At 39.0% G+C, this 21,064-nt stretch overlaps 1 protein-coding gene across 11 annotated transcripts in view; it reads left to right on the top strand.

Moving 5' to 3' along the window:
- RNF38 (ring finger protein 38) overlaps nucleotides 1-21,064 on the top strand; it is a 64,974-nt gene that overhangs the window by 12,536 nt on the left and 31,374 nt on the right. For 3 of the 11 annotated variants that reach the window (XM_049626393.1, XM_049626400.1, XM_049626418.1), the window contains exon 2: nucleotides 14,029-14,178. The exons of 1 other annotated variant lie outside the window; for it this stretch is intronic. Coding sequence is in view for 5 of the 10 variants with exons in the window: in XM_049626418.1 (XP_049482375.1) it covers nucleotides 14,029-14,178 (150 nt within the window). In the remaining 5 variants the exon portion in view is untranslated. 7 more of the 11 variants (XM_049626475.1, XM_049626467.1, XM_049626425.1 and 4 more) reach the window with 7 other exon arrangements.

Genomic DNA, 21,064 nt, shown 5'->3' with positions numbered 1-21,064 from the left:
TCTGTGATGTCTTAGAAATGCAAAATTTAGAACCAAATGAAATTTTATATTTACTGTTTGGCAGACTGTTTGTCACTTTTGTATAATTTATTTATGGTTATTGTTTATGCTGTGTGCTAGAAAGTGTATTTTCAGCAGTAGAACCCTTCATATTCACAAGATTAGAAGTTAGTTTTCTAGAAGCAGTTTGTGAGTTTCAGTATGAGATCTTCCTTACATGTATCCTACGATTATATTGTTCCTCCTTTGTAAAAAGTAAGGAAAAGAGAGCCTGGTTGACTTGGTTGGTTAAGTGTCGGATGACTCGATTTCAGTTCAGGCCATGATCTCAACAGGTTGTGAGATCGAGCCTAGAGTAGGGCTCTGCACTAACAGCACAGAGACTGCTTGGGATTCTCTCTCTCTCTCTCTCTCTCTCTCTCTCTCTCTCCCTCTCCCTCTCTCTCCCTCTCCCTCCCTCTCCCTCTCTCTCCCTCTCCCTCCCTCTCCCTCTCTCCCTCTGCCTCTCTCCCTCCCTCTGCCTCTCTGTCTGTGTCTCTCTCTCAAAATTAATAAACTTAAAAAAAAAAAATAAGGAAAAGACAGGCACCTGGCTGGCTCAGTTGGTGGAGCATGTGACTCTTGATCTCAGGGTTGTGAGTTTGAGCCCCACGTTGGGTGTAGAGATTACTTAATAAAATCTTTATTGAAAAATTTTTTTTAATGTTTATTTTTGAGAGAGAGATAGAGCACAAGCAGGGAAGTGGGAGAGAGAGAGCGAGAGAGAGAGAGAGAGAGAGAGAGAAGGAGGGAGAGGGAGAGGGAGGAAGAGAGAGGGAGAGAGACACATAATCCGAAACAGGCTCCAGGCTCTGAGCTGACAGCACAGAGCCCGACTCAGGGCTTGAAATCAGGATCAACGAGATCATGACCTGAGCCGAAGTTGAATGTCCAACCGACTGAGGCATCCAGGTGCCCCCAAAATAAAATCTTTAAAAAACTAATAAGGGAAAGACTGCAACTCTGACAAGAAATTTAATTCCAAGTTCAGTTGGCTAACCAGCAAATTCTACCAAACAATTAAAGAATTAATCTGTAACCTCAGTCTTACAGAAACTACAGAGTAGAGAAAGAGAAAACATTCCCCGATTCATTTCTTTTTTTAAAAAATGTTTTTATTTATTTGAGAGAGAGAGCGTGTGCATGCAGGGGAAGGGCAGAGAGAGAGAGAGAGAGAGAGAGGGAGAGAATCTCAAGCAGGCTCCACTGCTGCTAGCAGAGTCTGACCCAGGGCTCAGTCCTGTAAACCATGAGATCATGGCCTGAGCAGAGACCCAGAGTTGGGCGCTTAACTAACTGAGTCATCCAAGCATCCCATCCCCAATTAATTTCTATCTCATCTTATCTTATCTTATCTTATCTTATCTTATCTTATCTTGAGAGAACATGCAGGAGAGAGAGACAGAGGATCTGAAATAGGCTCTGTGCTGACAGCAGAGAGCCTAGTGTGGGGCTTGAAGTCATAAACCAAGAGATTGTGACCTGAGCAAAAGTCAGACACTTAACCAGCTGAGCCACCCTGGTGCCCCCCCGCTCCCCCCCCCCCATTAATTTCTAAGGCTAGCATAATCTTTGTAAAAAAACTTGATGAGGACATTATAAAAATGGAAAATAACAGCTAATTTCATATAAGAGCACAGATGTTGGGGCACCTGGGGGCTTAGTCTGTTAAGCATCTGACTCTTGATTTTGGCTCAGTTCGTGATCTCACCGTCATGGGATCAAGCTCTACATGGATCGAGGAGCCTGCTCGGGATTCTCCCTCTGCCCCTCCCCTGCTTGCGTGCTCTCTCTCTCTCTCTCAAAAATAAATAAACATTTAAAAAATTTTTAAAAATATTTCTCTCCTCCTCTCTCCCTCAGAACAAAACAAAACATAGATGTAAAAATCCTAATCAACATGTTAGCAAAACAAATCCAACAATATATAATAAGGGTAATAAATAAGACAGGATTTTATTAGGAATGCAAAATTGGTTTAATATCCAAAACCAGTCAGTGTCAGGGCACCTGGGTGGCTCAGTAGGTTAAGTGCCTGACTCTAGACTTTGACTCAGGTCATGATCTCGAGGTTCATGAGTTTGAGCCCTGGACTCTCCATACTGACAGTGTGGAGCCTCTTGGGATTCTCTCTCTCTGTCTCTGTTTCTCTGCCCTCTTCAGCTCACTCTCTCTCTCTCTCAAAATAAATAAACTTCAAAAAATGTATCTTTACAACAACAACAACAACAACAACAAAACAAATCCAGTGAATATAGTTCATATATTTAAAAAAAAAATTTTTTTTAATGTTTATTTTTGAGAGAGAGAGACTGTGAGCGGAGGAGGGGCAGAGAGAAAGGGAAACACAGAATCTGAAGCAGGCTCCAGGCTCTGAGTGGTCAGCACAGAGCCCGATGTGGGGCTCCATCTCACTAATCATGAGATCATGTCCTGAGCTGAAGTCGGACACTTAACCGGCTGAGCCACCCAAGTGCCCCGATGTAATTCACATATTAACAGAAAAATTATATGATTACCTCATGCAGGAAATTTTGATAAAATTAAACATCCCTTTATAATAAACTTTTAACAATTTAGAAATAAAAGAGAACTCTTTTAATTGCTATAGGGATCTGCAAAAACCTACTGCAAACATCATACTTAGTGGTGAAATGTTGGAAGTTTTCTAATTTGGGAATTAGATAAAAATGCCTATTCTCATTGTTTCTATTTAGCACTGTACTAGAGGTCCTAGCCAGTGCAGTAAGACAAGACAAAAGGAAAAATGTATTTGAAAAAAAGAAATTGAATGGTCATTATTTTCTGCCAACAGGATTATATATATAGAAAATTCAAAAAGATTATGCTAAACTATTAGAATTAATTATATGTAATTATATATTATAGCTATATAATTATATAATATACATGTATATAATTATATCATATTTTTAGAAGTAGTAATTATATACAAAACCTGGAATAAATCAAAGAACAAAAATATGTAAGACTTGTACAGAAAATATAAAGCATTATTGAAAATATTTTATTATTTTATTATTTTAAAAAAATGTTTATTTTTGAGAGACAGAGCACGAGCAGGGGAGGGACAGAGAGAGAGGGAGCCACAGAATTAGAAGCAGGATCCAGGTTCTGAGCCGTCAGCACAGAGCCCTACCTAGGGCTTGAACCCATGAACCGTGAGATCATGACCTGAGCTGAAGTCAGACGCTTAACTGACTGAGCCTCGGTATAGTTTTATTTTAAAAGTGAGGGGACTTAAATTACTTGAGTACTTCAGGAAGAAGTTTTTAGCAGTCATTCAGTTTTTTCCTATGTTGTAAAAATTGATTTTAAAGAGCAATTTTGGCGTCAGAAGTCTCAAAAAGCTCTTGCTGCAATCAATTACTTTGTCTACAAGTGCTGTGCTATCCCTAGCCACATGTGGCTATTTAAACTGATTCTGATCGATTCATTAGATACACTAGCCTCATTTTGAGTGCTCAGTAGCCACATGTGGCCTTCTTTTGGATGGTGCAGATATTGGCCATATCTATCACAGAAAGTTGTATTGGACACCCTTCCAAGAAGGCTTTGTACCTTTTTGAACAGACACCAAATAAAATTTTAGGAAGACTGGGGTTGAGCAATTGCTCTCTTACAATTTACCACCTGCCACATTAGTAGGTCAAAAGTGGCCCAGTTTAAAGCCTATCCCACTGATTGGGTGTTTATTAGAAAGATACTAGATTTTCTGGTGAAGAAAACTAGAGAAAAAGTTACAGTACAAATATCAAACTATCCAACCTTGACTTGTGGGATTACTGTTTATATCTGGGCAGACTTCTTGGGTTAAGCCCTAGGGGCCCAGGTAGCTAAGATCATAACCATGAGAAGATTTCTTGTGGAGTTTGCCTCACAAAGGATTGGCTGAGGTCCAGGGGGATTCACAGGAGCTTTAAAGGGTGGAAACCCTGGAGGACTGTAATTGATTTTTGCTGCTGGAATTTAGCACTTGAGGAATCTGGCTTTTAAGATTAGAGAGTTCTCAAATGGTAATTTCCCTTCCGTTTCCCATTTTTTTTCTTTTTTTCCTCCTATCATCACAGAGCCAATATCCAAGTATACAAGAAAAGTGGTTTCAAGAGGGTCTGGATTATGTAAGGAAGCTTGTGCAGCTGAGGTTCTGCTGGAAGATCTGTAATGCTAGATGAGTCTACAGCAGTAGACTGGGAATTGTGAGTGACTCACAAGTTAGGAACAGATTGCATTGGATGCATCTAAAGGTGTGGATGGGATTTATGACTCTTGTTATGAAATGAAGAAAAGAAAAAAACTTTACAGTTTGGATGTAATCATTTCCAGACTGCCTGCTTTGGAAGACTGACAGTGTTGGGGAGGAAGAGTCAGCTAGGTAACAGGACTACATAATGGGGGTATGGGGCTGCGGGAGGGGATGTGTTTATTGGAGCCTGTTCTATCCTTCTAGCTTCTCTTTGTCCAGGAATTGTAAAAGCTTGTGATTTATTGCTGGAACTTTAATTCAGAGTTGCTAAGCACTTGCTGTTGTATTTCAGGCTGTAGGTTTGGACCATGGGGTTACAGAACCAGTGCTCAGTCAGACATGGGAGATAAATGTACACAAATAATTACCATATAGTGTTAATCATAGGTAGAAATTCAGAGGATCCTGGAACATCAGTTTAGTCTGATTCCTTAATTTTCTGCTAGAGGCAGCTGAGGCCCAGAGCAGGAAGGAGACTGGTGGAGGGTAACTCTAGAAGAACTAGAACCTGAGTTTTGTTTTTTTGGGGTTTTTTTTGGTTTTTTTTTTTTTTTACTGATTGGACTACCCTAAAATGTGATCACCATCCTTGAAGGCATCATCTAATTCCTATCTGCTTAAAGACCACTTCTTGCATGATGTCCCCTTGACAGCCCTCCTCGCCTCCAATACTACTTGACTGTCCTTTTCTTGAATTTATTGTGCTTTTATGGAATATATTTCTTCCCTTTTAGATCCTGAAGGTGATCAGGACAAGCACCATGTCGGCTGTGGTCTTTGTACCTCTTCATTTCCCATCCTTAGCAGCGTCTGAATAACTGTCAGGTTTAAAGTTTCCAACCTGCTTGCTTCTTTGTGAGATACCTTGGTCTAATCACCTCCTTTTGCATCAATAAAAATTCCACTTCTCGGGTCACATGAATACATATTTCGAATTGAGTGAGGTCAGTTACTGTTTGCTCAGTTCTGGAGGAGGGAGGAGGCAGGGACCAGCAGCCATACTGTAGAGTGAGAAGATGTGTACGTTTTGAGAGACAGGGCCGACCCCAGGGTCGCGTTCGGTAGCTTGGGCCTTGCTGAGCGCGCGGCTAGAGATGCAGGCTGGGCCTGGCTGCGCAGGGACGCCGTGCGACGGGCTCTGTTGCCGGAACTAGTCCCAGTCGCGCGCCCGGACGCGCGCAGTGCCGCCCCGCCCCCTCCCCCGCGGGGTGGAAACAAAGGGGGCTCGGCGCGCGGAGTCGAGCCTTGGGGGAAAGGGGCGGAGCGTCTGGCGGTTTCGCGCTTTGGGCTCGCTAGGTTCGTTCCTGTAAGGGGACTGGGTGGAGAGGAGGGCGGCGACCCAAACCAGAGAAGTGGGAGTGCCGCGTGCTCGCGCATCCTGCGGCCTGGCGGTGAGGGGCGTCGCCTGCGCGCGCAGCGGAGGGTAGTGCGCCGGCGCGCGGCACGCCGTGTTCGTGAGCACCGAGGTGGGGTGCGGCGGGCGGGACGGTGTCGCGGCCCCGGCAATTAGGGCCCGGGGGCCGGGAGGATGGAGCCCCCGAGGCGTTAGCCGACTCTGTCAGCTCCGAGCGTGCAGCTGCTTCCTGGCGCGGCCCGTGTGATGGTGCCGGGAGGAAGGAAGCGCCGTGACAGCGCCTCGGTCGGATCCCGGGTTCCGGGGGTGAGGAGGCCCGGGGACGGCGGAGCTGGCGAGCTGGCCGCTGGCTGGGCGAGCGGTCACAATAGGAGGCGGCGGCCCAGCGCGGAGCCGCGGGAGCAGCCCCGCAGGGCGGAGCTTCCCCTCGCAGGTACTGGCCGCCCGGCCGTTGGTTCCCGCGTGAGGGCGGGCCGGGCCCGAGCCGTAGGCCGTAGGGAGCCTGCGGGGCCGTTCCCGGCAACCAGGAGGAGGTGTGGTTGCCCGGTGCTTGGCGGGCGCGGCCGGGCGGCCCGGCGCTCTTTGTTCCCGTGGCGGCGGCGAGGAGGTGTGGGTGCAGCCAACGGGAGCGCCGGCCCGCCGCCGCCTGGCAGATGGCCTCGCTCCCTCCCGTTTTGCCGAGGCGCAGGTGAAATGATGTCACCCAGGAGAACGCGGAACCCGTTCGGAAGGGTCCTTTCGCGTCCTTCTGCCGCTGCGGGTTTCTGGACAGGCTGCGTTTTGTTCTCAGGGGATGGAAGTTCTTTCAGGGCTGAAGAATGAGAGAGGTTGGTTTTGAACCAGGAATTTTCCAAATTATCGAGGGCCAAAGAAAATAAAGTTTTTGTTTGCGTTGTGTAGGACTTGTAAAAGACACAGCTTTTTCTTTGTGCCACAAAAGTTGGGTATGCTAATTCTTCCACCATAAATAGAAATGAACACTTCAACGTATATCATTGCTGGCATCATATGAATTGCCTTCTCTTACGTGGCACACTTTGAAAATTTAAGTGTATGCAACTCAAACACAATTGGTTTGTTACTTTAAAATTGCAAGCCTTTTGGGATCTTGTTTGGCCTTGATTACAGGTACTATTGTTAATATTTCAATTCCTTTAAATAGGAAGCAGCCCTGGTAACTGGGCTCCAATTAAAAAACAATCCATTCTCCGTTTTTGTATAATCAAAACTTAATAAAAATCTAAGGACAGTTGGGATGAAAGTAAAATTGTCTTCGGAAAACACTGGCCATACGAATAGATGGGACTTATATAGAAGTAACAATACAGACCAAATTTTGTATATATATTTTTTATTTTTTATAAATATATAAAAATGTATATAGTATATAAATATATATAAATATAAATAAATATATTTGTATATAATTTATATATTGGGACATACTTGCAGTCGGAATATGAAATTACTAACTGGATTTTTAAATGAGAATTGTATCTCTTCACACACTCTTCTTTCTCCAGTTCTTGCTAGTTTGTAAACTTATTGGCATAATATGTTTCACTTTTTGAAAGCATACTAAACCTTAAATCATTTCATTACATGAGTTCAGTTTTAAGCTGATTTCTTTAATTTTTCTGTAAGACTTATCTCTAAGAGATTTGGTAGACTTTAGAGGCTATAGTTAAAAAAATTTCGCCACAAACTGGCCATGTGGGCCCCAGGGCCTCATCTGTAAAATATGAAAGTTGGATTTAAACGTTGGCTATGGTCCCTCCACCTCTGATATCTTCTGTGATTCTAGAAGGTAATTTCTGTTTCTGTACTTGTCGAGGTTTATATACTCATTCTGTTTTTATCGCTGAACTGAAGGTTGCAAATATTAATCTGAGTAAATGTTCAGAATTTACTAGAGCGACCTGACTTTTGAGGAAGGTGGATATAAGATGGCATAATTAGACATAACTGAATCTGTTAGCATCATAATGTGGAGTGTAGGTCTATTGTCTCTCTGCCAACAGCTTTGGATGAACCTTTTAGTTACATTACCAGACTATTTGTGCTCATTTTTACTTTATTTCAAGGTTGTGGTGGGAAGTATGGGTGAGAAATCCTCAAAAATCTCAAATGATTGGTCTGTATGGAAAGTTCATTGGTCAAGATTATCTTTGTCTTCTACTTCCAGTCTGTTACATCTATTTCTCTGTTTGTGCTGTCCCAGTCCCAGCTTTGTTTAGCCACCTTCAGTTTGTAATTCACTATGCTGGTTTGTGGGTAGTGTCAGGGTCTACTAAATAGTTTTTGTTATTTTCCTTTTAACTACATATATCGGACCTGTGTTTTCACTTCTGTTTTACTTTGGTTAACTCATAGCTTGTTTTATTTTTCTCTGGAGGGAGCATAAAGATTGTAAACACATTTGAATGTAGTTTTGGTCTACTTCATTCAGCAAATGTTAAATTCTTCAAGTGACTACCTTGTCTGGAGGAAATCAAGCAAATGCTTCAACTCTGTATAGTAAATTAACAAGTGAGAATTTGAGCAAAAAGAGGAAGAGGGGCCATCTACACAGTCTCGTTTTTCCTCACATCCTGTATCTTGTTCCTTTTTTAAGGATGTCAGCACCTTCTCACTCTATGTTAGAGGGGCCCTATTTAGTTCCTCTTGAATTGCCCCTCACTAGACTGAGTCTTGGAGGGCAAGAATAATTTTTCCCCATGTATTCACAGCATGTAGCACATAGTAGGCCTGCTATAAATATTTGAATTAATTATGAATTTTATTTAAGAATTACAGTGATCCTATACACACTTTTTTTCAAATAGTTATGTATTTACATACATAAATTTTTTGTATTGATTTGGACTGGTCATGGTCTGGATACTTTCCAAATCTATGTAATTCTTAGAAATCTTGAAGAGGCACTTTAGAACAGTGCTCTAAGAGGTTACCAGCCTAAATAAAATTATTTTAGATGTACTTCCTTGCTGGGAGAATAATCCTTGGGCAGGCAAATCTGGATGTGGAAGGAAAAGAAAATAACTTTTTTTTAAAGTTTATTTATTTATTTAGAGAGAGCACACACTCACGTGAGTGGGGAAGGGGAGAAAGAGAGGGAGAGAATATCCCAAGCAGGTTCTGCACTGTCATCACAGAGCCTGATACAGGGCTCGAACTCACAAACTGTGAGATCATGACCTGATAATCTAGACCAAGAGTCAGATGCTTAACCGACTGAGACACCAGACACCCCAGAAAAGAACTTTTATTTAAAATAATATGTAGCTCAAAAAAAAAATGTAACTCTTATTTTCCCTAACCTTTATGAACGCCTTCTCAAAAGATGTAATGGTTAGAGACCTCCTTAGTTGCATGTACATCCACCCTCTTCCGAGTAACTTATGGGACTGTGGGGGTAGGGAAAGAATGGTGGAGCCTTTCAGCTATTTTCAGTAACCCTGGTTCTGTTGTGCTCCCAGAAAGACATGAACCCAGTTTGTTGTTTGCCTTAACTCAAGAATAAAAATAATAGTTTTAAAAAATGATTGCCCCAGGGGTGCCTGGGTGCCTCAGTCAGTTAAGCATCCAACTCCGTTTCAGCTGAGGTCATGATCTCATGAGAATGTGAGAACAAGCCCAGCATGACTCTGCATTGACACACAGTGTGGAGCCTGCTTGGGATTTTTTCTCTCCCTCTCTCTCTGCCGCTCCCCTGCTCGCTCCCCTGCTCCTGCCCTTGCTCGCTCGCTTGCTCTCCCCCCAACCCCATAAACAAACATTAAAAAAAAAAAAAAAAAAGAGAGATTGCTTCAGTGCTAAATAGCAGTGATCTTTCCCTCAGTAGGTAGTAGCAGTCCTTGAATGGTCTAAAGTCTGTGTAATAGACCAGCAAGCATATAGACCATTATTTTATTTAGCAAATACTTATTTGTTAAACATTTAGGTTACTTCTAGTTCCCTTTTAAATTGTTGCTGTACTGTGATGAACATGTGTATGCATGTGGTTTTTCCCATATTTTGGGGTATTCCCATATTTTAGATTATAACCTGGGAATTTATCAGATGAAAGATTACTGATTCAGACTGTTCAAATAGTTGATAAAATCTACCTGATTACTTTCCAGGATATTAACATTTGCCATCATGGCAGCTGTGAGAATATGTGGATTTTTAGATAACTTGGATTCGACTTTTTCATTTTTAAGGTATCCAGTCTTGGACTTAGAGGAAGGAGTAAAAGACTTGGTGGGGTCAACATTAAGCACTTGACTTTTTATTGTTTGTTTTGGTTTTTTTCTTCTTCTTCTATTAGGCTGTGATTTGAGTCCTTTTGACCAGGTGGTATGCTGTTAGTAACAATGAACAGTTTTTTTTTGTTTTGTTTTGTTTTTTTTCTGGAGAGTAATGTAGCTGTTTTGGAGAAGACTATTTGGGCCTTTGAGCAATTTATTTTGAAGAAAGTAGATTATTTTAATGCTGGCCTAGAAGTCCTGTACCTGAATATCCTCTACCACACCTTTATAAGAAAAATGTAAATGAATGAAGAAGGAAGCTGTCATCAGAGGTGATTTTGGAAGAAGCAAGTTATGGGACAATATCTGGACCTAAGTCCTATGTTATCTTTAGCATCATAACTGATAACAATTACACCGTTCAAGACAGATGTTAAATTGTGGGTTATATTATCCCACAGGGAAAGGCCACATTAAACAAGATGGCCTAAAATAGTGTTGTATTAGTGCTTAAAAGGTTAAACTGTTTTCTGTGACTTTTCTGAAACAGGTGCTTTCTTAGTCATGCTGGGTAAATTAGTTATATAGTTACATGTAAACAAACATTAAAGATGAGAAGTATAGGGAGTTGCAGATTAATCAGGTCTCAGGGATGTTTTCTTGGCAGGACTTTTTAAACATAGGTTGCATCCTGAGAGAAGATTGAGTTACTGTATCTTTGTAATGTTCAACAGTTGCCAGACTAGAGAAAAACAGAATTGTATCTGCTTCCAGATACAGTACACCGTAAGTAATTTTGAATGAGGAAGGTATAGGGAAGTAGTGGAAGGTTACGTCAGAAACAATTTACAAGGAAACATTTACTTTTTGAATACTTAAAATAACTTTAAATAGACTTTATGAAATAGTTTTTTACTAATTAGATTATAAAGACGATGTTACTTTTAAAATCCTTAAATTACAAGGTGTTTTAGTGGATTGAGCATGAACTTTAGAGCCAGATAGACTTAGCTTCAAAATATGGCTCTGTGGCTTTAAGCAAGTCGGTTAACCCTAACTTGCAGTGTGTAAAGATCAGAGAGCCCCAGTTCAGTTCCTAGCATGAAGTTAGCTATTACCAGATTGAAGTTTTAAAAACTGCTATATTGCTTAGATTAAAAAAAAATGTCGTAATTTGTATCTTTCATCAAATTAATACAGCTAAAATTCTGGACAAGAAACTTTCTTCAGGTATACAACACTTTCAATTTGACACATATATATCATGTTAGTTTTCTATTGTATATAACAAATTACCTCACATTTAGTAGTTTAAAACACAAATCTATTATCTCATGGTGTACATGGGTCGGGAATCATGGGTTAGCTGCAGGGCCCTCTGTTCAGAGTCTTACTTGGCTGGTGCCATGATGTCATCAGAGGTTTGATATCCTCTCCGAAGCTCAGTGGCTGTTGGTTCAGTACGGCTCTTGTAATTGTAGGACTGAAGTCCCCCCATTTTCTTGTTAGCAGTCAACTGGTGAACGATTCAGCTCCTAGAGGGTGCCCTCCTGTCTGCCACATTGCCCTCTTCATATGCCTTCTGGCAACATAGCAGTTGTCTGCAGGTTTGGAGGAGAATCTCTTTTGAAGAGTTCTTCTTTTAAGAGCTTTCTCTAACTCCGGCCTGCCTTGATTAATTTAAAATCAACTGACTTGGGATCTTAATTCACTTGAAAATCCCTTCACTTCTGTGAAGGGGTTCATATCATTAGATTATATAATTTAACCTAACCATGGAAATGAAATCCACACTATTTACAGTCCTGCCTACACACCATGGAGTAATGGATTGTACAGGAGATGTGTACCAGAGGTGGGAACCTTGGAGGCCTTCCTTCTTAAGAATTCTGCCTCACGTGGACATACAGAATAATTGTGTGTGATTTTATCTTATCCAATGTGTGCACCTGGTTTCATGCCCATCTTATTTGGTCCTGGATCTATATAAACTACAGCATTTGAATATACCTTTTCTCCATTATATTGTTTGTTCTCCCTCTTTATAGGCATGGAGCTTCTGACCAAAGAAAATTGTCATAGGTAGAAGAGGAATATGCTTGAAAATTATTTACTTATGACCACAAGGGTCAGGGTTGGCCAGTTTCTTGTTTGGTTGGTTGGTTGGTTTTATACTTGTATAGGACTGAAATCTTAAGTTTTCAAAGAAACGGAGAATTAAGGAGAGGAAACCTGACCCTCTGATTTCTGTTGACCAAGCTAGCTACTTGTACTAGCAGTCTATAAGAGTGCTACTCATGCAGACTGCTTTAGGGATGACAGTTGAAGGCAAGTGAGCTTATTAAAACACTCTTCAAAGGTACCTTGCAAACTATAAGCTTAAGAAGATTGCAAAAAGAATATGAAACTTAAAGGAACAGACTGTTTTGAGAAGAGAATGTCTTTAAAGTGGTGAAATCCTTAGATTGAGGAGTCAGGAATGTGAAATACACTTCTTTCTATGAAATCTTTTATATGTCTTCAGATAAACTCAAGGCTCCTACCTCTATTCTAATTTTTGCCCGTATTGCATTTAATACATTATCCTATAGTTGGCTGCTTTGCATCCTTTTTTTTTTTTTTTTAACTGCAGTAAGCTCCTTGAGGGTGGGATCCATGTTTTATCTTCTTTCCTAACAACTCTTGACTTGGGGAGGCAGTCATAAATATTCCTTGATTCAGCACTTCATACCTCATCATAGTGGTAAAGAGTATTGGCACATTCATGTTTGTGGTGCGGAGACAAGTTTTAGCTCATGTCAAAACATTTTAGTAGTAGTAGTAGTAGTAGTAGCAGCAGCAGCAGTGAATTGTAAAGTTAGTGCCTTCAAGTGATACACTTTTACTCCTAGGAAGGTGTTTGGAAGCACTTTTAGTCTTATGAACAGGCCTGGTTATCTGTTTACCAGGCTCATAGCAAACCAGAACAAAAAATGGGCTAAGGAAGGTTATTATAGAAGTATTATTAATATAATTAGCATGCTACTTCATGCTCTGTCTCTGCCTTCCTCTCTGGTTACTTCTGTACTGGCTAGCCATACTGAACATTCTGCATTTTCTTGACAACACTGCTGTCTTTTGCCAGTTACCTCTCCGTAGCACCCAGTGCCTAGCAGTATCATAGAAAGATGATACTCTGTATATTGTACGGTGATTTGCTTTTGTTTCTTTTTCATAGCATATACTTTTTGGAGGTAGGAAACCATGTGTATCTTCTTGGTTTAGTGCCTGTCACAGAATAGACATTTATATGTAAGGGAAGAATGAGGCAGTGAAACTGAAAACCAGACACGTGGTCTGAAGCACATGGTCTTCTTCAATGTAGGGATAAGCACATTCACAAACCTTAACTTCCAAAGGTGGTTCACTCCACAGCACAGTGGAACAAGTGATGCTCATGATGTCCACAGTTAAAAATGCTGCAGATTTGAGCATATTTACATATGATGAAGGGAATTAACCTACAATCAAGCCAAGCATTTAAAACATGCAGTCATTTGCTTTGGGTCTTGTGATCATATCCTTTATTCTTAGGAAGGTTGCTAGGTTTGTGTTGAATAGAGCTGAGGTGTCTGCAGACTCTTCTTTTGTATACCTATGGTCACTATAGAAGTTTTGCTGCAAGTGTTCTGAAATCTCTCGTCTTCTTTGCATGATCATATAGGAGGTTAATTAAAAAATAGAATGAAAAAATATTAGTCTTAGTCCAGATGGACACTAATCTTTCTATACTTAAGATACATGATTTTATGTCAGGTTTTCTTAACATGAAGTCTTATCTGTCCTTTAGGGTTTTAGAATCAATACCAAGAGAAAAGCTATTAATAGGTGTTATACGGGAAACACAGGAAAGGTTTTGCATTTTTGAACAGTGCTGTTTTGCCTTTTAAAAAAGTTTTTTTTAAGAGAGATCCATTGCCAGAGGCAACCTTTGCCATCCTTATATTTGTTTTGATGTTTAAGATTAATTTTTAATTTCTTTCCAATCTCTGCTAACACAAATATTTAGAAAACCCAGACTGTCCTTCATAGACATGATTCTCCACATTGGTGCGGCTAGCCATGAACTATCCTTTTCTTCTCCCTCTTTTTCCCAGATATCTCCCGGGGCCAATTCAGCACCTCTACCTGGCCATCCTAACAAGGTGATTTGTGAAAGGGTGAAACTTCAGAGCCTGTTCCCTCTCCTCCCAAGTGATCAGAATACTACCGTTCAAGAGGATGCTCACTTCAAAGCTTTCTTCCAGGTTCTTATATATTTACCCTTTCCCTACATAGGGCTGAAAGTCACCGATACATTTTAGGTTGTTTTTAGGAAGGCTTGAAACAAAATTCTCAATATCTTCTTCTTATTTTCTATTGTATGTGGGAATAAGTATTCTTCTTAGAGGCCTTCTTCAATATAACTTAGCCAGCTTTTCTGAAGAATGTTTGTCTTCTCTTGAGCTGCTGTTTATTGTTTGACCACTTAATATTCTTTTTTTTTTTTTTTAATCTTTTGGTATCAATCACTTGTGCTAATAGGCCACATTCTATAGGAAAATAGAAGATATTACAGATATGTGAAATTGTGTAGGAATGGAAAAATGGAAGCATGCAAGATATTTTTTAAAGCCATTACTACTTATTTGTTTATTGCCTAGAGTTTGATAGTGATGTAAATTTCAGAAAGAAAACATGTTTCCGTACCTTCTATCACTTTTGAACCTGTGGATAAAATATGATTAAAATTTTTGTTATATGTAAAATGAAAATAAATTAAGGCAAGGACTATCGTTAGTTTATTGACAAGATTGCTAGGATGTGCTCAAATAAATTACTGGCTACTAAATTTCCAATCCATTACTGCTAGAGAAGCATGTTTTATAATGGAAGTCAGTATTTTTATTACCAAATGGAAACTAGTTGTAGAATTGCTTCTGTGTTTTAGGGTTGTGGGCCAAGGTATGTATTTGTATATGTGTATATAAATCTGAGGTAGTGAGAATCGCTAATCAAAACTTGGATTTTGGATAGAGCCATTTTTCTGTTTGTGTGGAAGTGGTAGGTTGGAACTTAGGACTAGTTCTGAAAGAGAAATGCTTGTGTGATACATTAAATTGAAGATATGAAATTTCTGAGAATAGCTTTGTAGGTGATCCAGGGCTCTGCAATCTGATATTCCTTGGAATTTGTGCCAGGTTCTCTGCTTTGCATGTATTGTCTCCTTTGTTTTTAATCCTCCTAACAACACACCAGTCGTGGATGATTTTCTAGATGAAGAAATAGGCTCAGAAAAACTCTGAGATGCTCTGTTACATAGCTAGTTATTGGCAGAGCAGAGACTTAAATTCACCTTTTGCTATTTCTTGTCTCTACTACAGCAATACCACCTGTAGAAATCAACAAGTATTTCTGTAAACACAACACAGTATGTTAAGAGACCTAGCTATCTGTATTGAATTAAATGGCATATTGACTACTGTTCTTGATACAGTTGGTCTGCAGTAGCTTGATATTTAGTAGCAAACCAGTATAGCTAAGGAAGAAATTGACTTAGTACCTTCCCTACTGCCACCACTAAACAATTATATGACACTTAATTTGTTTTCTAGACTTCTTTGTGTCTCTAGGCATTAAGTCAGTATTAACTTTAAACTCAAGGAGTTGCTGGCAAATGGAGTAAATTTAAACACGTTTTAAAAATGAAACAAAAAAGAGCCAGTTCCATTTGAGTGTTGCAGAAAGGTGAAAGATATTATTGTTAAATTTTTATTTATATCTCTAAACTTAAATCTTTTTTCTAACTTGAAAACAAGGCCCTCAGTATACTTGGCTCCCAGGGAACTCTGCCCACTTTTTGGCCTACCATTGTTCTGCATGAAGCAAAGTAAATCCTTCTCATATCCCCTTTGAGATACTGTCAGAGACCTTCAACTAATTCTGATAATAAAATTGGGTGTGATTTCTTGTTCCAGTTTTGCTTTTCTCAACCCTAGAATATTTAGTTTCCATGTGAAAAGGAGAAATCTCCCCATTTCTTATTCTCAGAGTTTTCTTTTAATGTGTTATGTTTTCTTGGCTTTCCCCCAAGTTCCTTCCCTCCTAGCTTTTTTACTTTTCCTTCCCTTTGGAACACTCCATTTTAAACAGACTCACCTACCTCTTACATTTTTTTCTTAAAGTATCCTTATCTTAGCTGAAACTAGTCTCTTTTTGGAGGACATCATTTTCCCTGCAGCCTTGTGTGGGAGTAAAAAAGAACTGTTGATTTTTCCTATTCCATACATGGGGATTGAGTATGTATCTAGTAAGTGGGATGGTCATAGAGGACATAGAAGTGTTTGATATTCCCCTGGGTCTTTGTTTCCAACCACCAGTTGTCTTTTAAGAAACATCTCATCCTGTTTTGGGCTATATTTGTTTTTCATCTCCACTCTTTAGCAGTTTTGTCACTGTCCTTGTTTATTAAAAACTTTTGTGTTTTGCTCCTTTTTTACTTGCTTGTTTTAGTCAAAATCTTTCAAATTTTGCATGCTCTTTTAATTTTTAAAATTATGAAATAATTCATATATGAAAGTTACAATGTATAAAGCAGACACATGTATAGTTAAAAAAAAAAACCCACCATGCATCTTAAGAAGTCAGCCATTCCCTATACTTTCAAGGTCTTCATATGACCTTCCATCTATCTACCTGCTGTCTGATACTTGTGCCTTGGGTAAAACTCTTGAGTTTTGTGTTTCGTATCCCTTTGCTTCTCTGTGTGGTTTCATCACATGCAGTATCCTTTAAACAGTATCACTATACTGTTTATTTTCTGAACTTAATATAAATGTTATCATACTTTGTATTTTGTCATTTTGAGATTCATCCATAATGATGCTTGTAGCCATGTATGTAGTTGATTCATTTTTCTTTTAGTGTTTCATTTATATGAATATGCTGTAGTTTATTCCCTCTCTTTTTGATCGACATTTCCAGTAGTTTACAGTTTTTTACTGTTATGTAAAACAGTTTTTTACTGTTATGTAAGTAGTGTTGCCATGAATATTCTTGTATCCCTTTCCCAGTGTATATTGAGTTGATATTTTAATTTCTGTGAAAATGATGGCTTTGTATATTTGTCAGTCTGAGTTTTCTTACAGAAGAAACGTACATGTGTGGGCATATTTGCATCTCTATAAAAATTAGTCTATATTTAACATTAGAATCAAAGGTACTCCCTATAGTTTTAGAAATTTAAATACAGTAAAATTCACCCTTTTGGTGTACAAGTCTGTGACTTTGGATGAATACATACAGATGTGGAACCACCATCTCAAACAAGACAATAGAACACTTTCATCTCCCCCAAAACTCCCTCTTGTCTCTCTCAGCCCCTTACAGTTTTAAAATTAAGTTTCTGTGCCATCAATCAATCCATTGATTGTGATTGTAGATAGCGTGCTTTCATAAAACAGATGCATTGTAGGGAACTTAGATTTCATGTCTAGCACACACCTTGGTTTCAAGGGTGTATGCATGTATCCTAATGATAGCTGTCTGATACTTTATTTTGTAAATTTACAAAAGTTAATTAGGTGATTGAAATTTTCATGATTGATACACAGAGAAATAGACTAGGTTTCTGAAAGAGAAGACTAATTATTGTAAAAAAAAATCTCTTCTCCAACAAATTTATAGACAGTAAAAATTCCAGCCAAAATATTAGAATTTTAATGATTTTAGAAACCTTATAGAGTTATTCTAAATTCATAAGAAAGATTTTCAAAGAAAAGACAGAGGGAAAAAACCTTTTTTGAAAATTGTTGTAAGGGGCAATATGCCATAATAGATGCTAAATCCTATTACAAAGAAATAACTCCATGTCACTGAGCTCCTTGTTGTTAAACACAGTGGATGTTTTTCAGTCCCCATCTTGCTTGACCTTTTAGTTGAATCCTTGCTCCATTTCACTGAGCCTTCTATCACCACACTCCATCCACTGTCTCATGAACTACTCAGCATGAAATATTTTTTAGAGTTCAATATTGGACCTTCTTTTCACTGTATAAGTTGTTTGGGGAAATTTTGTCCATGTCTGTACCTTCATTAACCTACCATCTATCTGTATACCAAAAACTCCTTAAATTTCTAGTCTCTGGACTTGAGCTGTCTGCAGAACAGCTCTACCTGGTTATCTCAGAGGGATCCCTTGATTTCAAATTGTTCTTATTATCTTCTCTGTTTTCATTGGTTTCATACTTATGCTTCAGATTTTTTATTTTAACCATTGATTTGTGTTTACAGCTTAAAATTATTACAGATTCATGATACATAAAATCGAGTGCTTTGGTGGAACTAACATTTGAAAACAAATTACACCATCAAGGTAATGTTTTTGTGAACCAATGAATGATGTTTTGTGTGATTAAACATTAAGAAAAAAAATAGAACATAAAGTCATCAATATATTCTTAAAAAATTAGCCATTCAGGCCTCCCTAAACCCAGGAAGCCACTTCTGGACTAGCAGTTATGGCCAGTGGTAGTAACATCATTTTCACACAATATTGAATTCTACTCATTATGATAGGACTGCAATGCTATATGACTAGAATCCCTTTCTAAGCACTCACTGCACGTATTTCATGAAAATACACTAACTTGAACAATATCAAAAAGCAAAAGTTCTGATTTTTTTTTTTTTTTTTTTTTTTTTTTTTGATGTATGCTTTTGAAAATACAGTATTCAAAGCCTCTTTCCCCTCTGTAGCTACAAATAAGATAACATCCCAGGAAGATGTACTGGTAGTGTGGTTATGAGTTTAGATTTTATTCTGAAATATTTTGAGCTGAGGAATAGCAGAGCTATACATTGAAGTCCAATGTGAATTATGTGAAACAGGACTATACATTGCGTAGTTCAAGGGCAGTGTAATCATTCAGTTGTCTTTGGTTCATCTTGACTAATAGAAACACATTAATCTGGATGTAGTTTAAACAAAGACTTCAGATTGTAGAAAATTAAATGAGAATATTTAGAGATCTTTTCTTAAGCCATATTGTGTGATTCAAATATGAATTGTTAATTTCCTGCTTTTCCTTGCTTATATCCTTCCTTTGCAAAAACAAAACAAGAGTCTTGTCTTGATGGTTATTCTTTATTACCAAATTGCTTTATATGGAGTGTTTTAGTTTAAGTACTTCCACATCTATTAAAATGAATGGAATTCAGGGGTGCCTGGGTGGCTCAGTCGGGTTAAGCATCTGACTTCGGCTCAGGTCATGATCTCACAGCTTGTGAGTTTGAGCCCCTGCACCAGGCTTTGTGGTGACAGCTCAGAGCCTGGAGCCTGCTTGGGATTCTGTGTCTCCCTCTCTCTCTCTGTCCCTCCCCTACTCACATGCTCTCTCTCTCTCAAAAATAAATAAACATTAAAAAAAAAAAATGTAAAATGAATGGAATTCAGTGTTTACTCTGTCTGGGCCATTTAAATTTAGCGTTTATTTCTTAATTGTGAAATGAGAAATTTTATCTTTTGCCAAAGATAGTTAAGGCAAGTAGAGAAAGTCTGGGAGTTTAAAAAGAGAATTAGGGATTCTTTTCTTTTCTTTTTTTTTTTTTTTAAGTTTATTTTTGCAAGAGAGGGAGGGGCAGAGAGCAGAGACAGAGAATCCCAAGCAGGCTCCATGAACTCCCAATCCATGAGGTTATGACCTGAGCCGAAATCAAGAGTTGGACACTTAACCAATTGAGCCACCCAGGCATTTCTGAAATGGGGACTCTAAGTCATGCTGTGCTTATTTGTAAGAGATGAAGAATAGTCTTGAATGATAAGTGGAGGGAAAGGACCATATTATTGTGTAATTTTACCCCCACCTATCTGGCCCCTCCCAGTTGCCACCTTGCTACTTTGAGAAGGAGGTCCATGAGGCTCACTACTGGTAGCTGAAGTCAGAGGCCATTTCAGTTTCCAGTTTTTATCTACAACTTGGAATCTGTTTCCACTTTGGGAAAAGTTGGTCTCCACAGGATCTCGCTTTATCTCCAAGACTTGCTGATTGAGATGTATAAATTTAATTTTATTAGATAACATTTCTTTTTACATAATTATATATAAATATATAAGATATATAAGAATATGTATTTTATATATGTATATATATACATGCATATGTGTTGCATGTGTGTACATATTTCTTTTACCATAACATTTTGATTTTAATGACTTTAGACTTGCTTTTGGAATCATGCAATGCATTTTTATGTCTCCAGGGTTGTTTTCACTTCTAATGATGATATTTTGGTTATAAAGATGATTTGGTGTTGGGACACCTGGGTGGCTCAGTCTGTTAAGCATCCTACTTCAGCTCAACTTATGATCTCGTGGTTCATGATTTTGAGCCCCACGTTGGGCTCTGTGTTGACAGCTCTGAGCCTGGAGCCTGCTTCAGATTCCCTCTCTCTCTTCCCTTCCCCCACTTGTGTTCCGTTTCTTTCTCTCTGTCAAAAATAAATACTTAGAAAATTTTTAAGGTGATTTGGTATTAATAGTGGTGTAATTCATTTTATCAGATGTTTAATACCAAGTATAAAAGCTAGCAAGCTAGATTTCTTTTGTTGTTCTTCCTTTCTTCCCTCTCTTGCCTCCCTTGATCCCTAAATCTGCACCAGTATTCTGTACCAAAACGGACAGTACTTGTGCCTCATTTGAATCAATTTCTGGAACTTTCTAAAGTCAGCCCACTGGCACAGAGTCAACAAGGAAAAAAGGGAAATTCTTCCACTGAAAATTGAAAAAGTAAATTTCTCTTTTATGGCGAGTCTATCCTTCGGGACTTTTGCTAAGAGAGTCCCTTAACTTGTTTTGGTAGTTTTCAAAGTGTAGTCCCACACCAGCAGTAGCAACCATCACCCAAGATTGTGTTACGAATGAAGATTCTTGGGCCCTGATCCAAAATTTCTTAATCAGAGACTGAAGAGCAGGCCGAACAATCTGGTGTTGCTGACGCTTGTAGAAGTAGAAGAACCACTGTCCAAGGTCAGGGGAGTATTCCTCCAGATTCTGCTGTGCATTCACCTCTGCCAAGAGAATTTGTAGCAGCATAATTCTGGACCAGTTTCTATATTAATTTCTAAGCTTAGAGGCTCATAGGCAACCTCTGTGGG

The sequence above is a fragment of the Panthera uncia genome, chromosome D4, assembly GCF_023721935.1.
Source record: "Panthera uncia isolate 11264 chromosome D4, Puncia_PCG_1.0, whole genome shotgun sequence".
In the NCBI taxonomy this organism is placed as follows: domain Eukaryota; kingdom Metazoa; phylum Chordata; class Mammalia; order Carnivora; family Felidae; genus Panthera; species Panthera uncia.
This window is presented reverse-complemented; position numbering and strand designations above follow the sequence as displayed.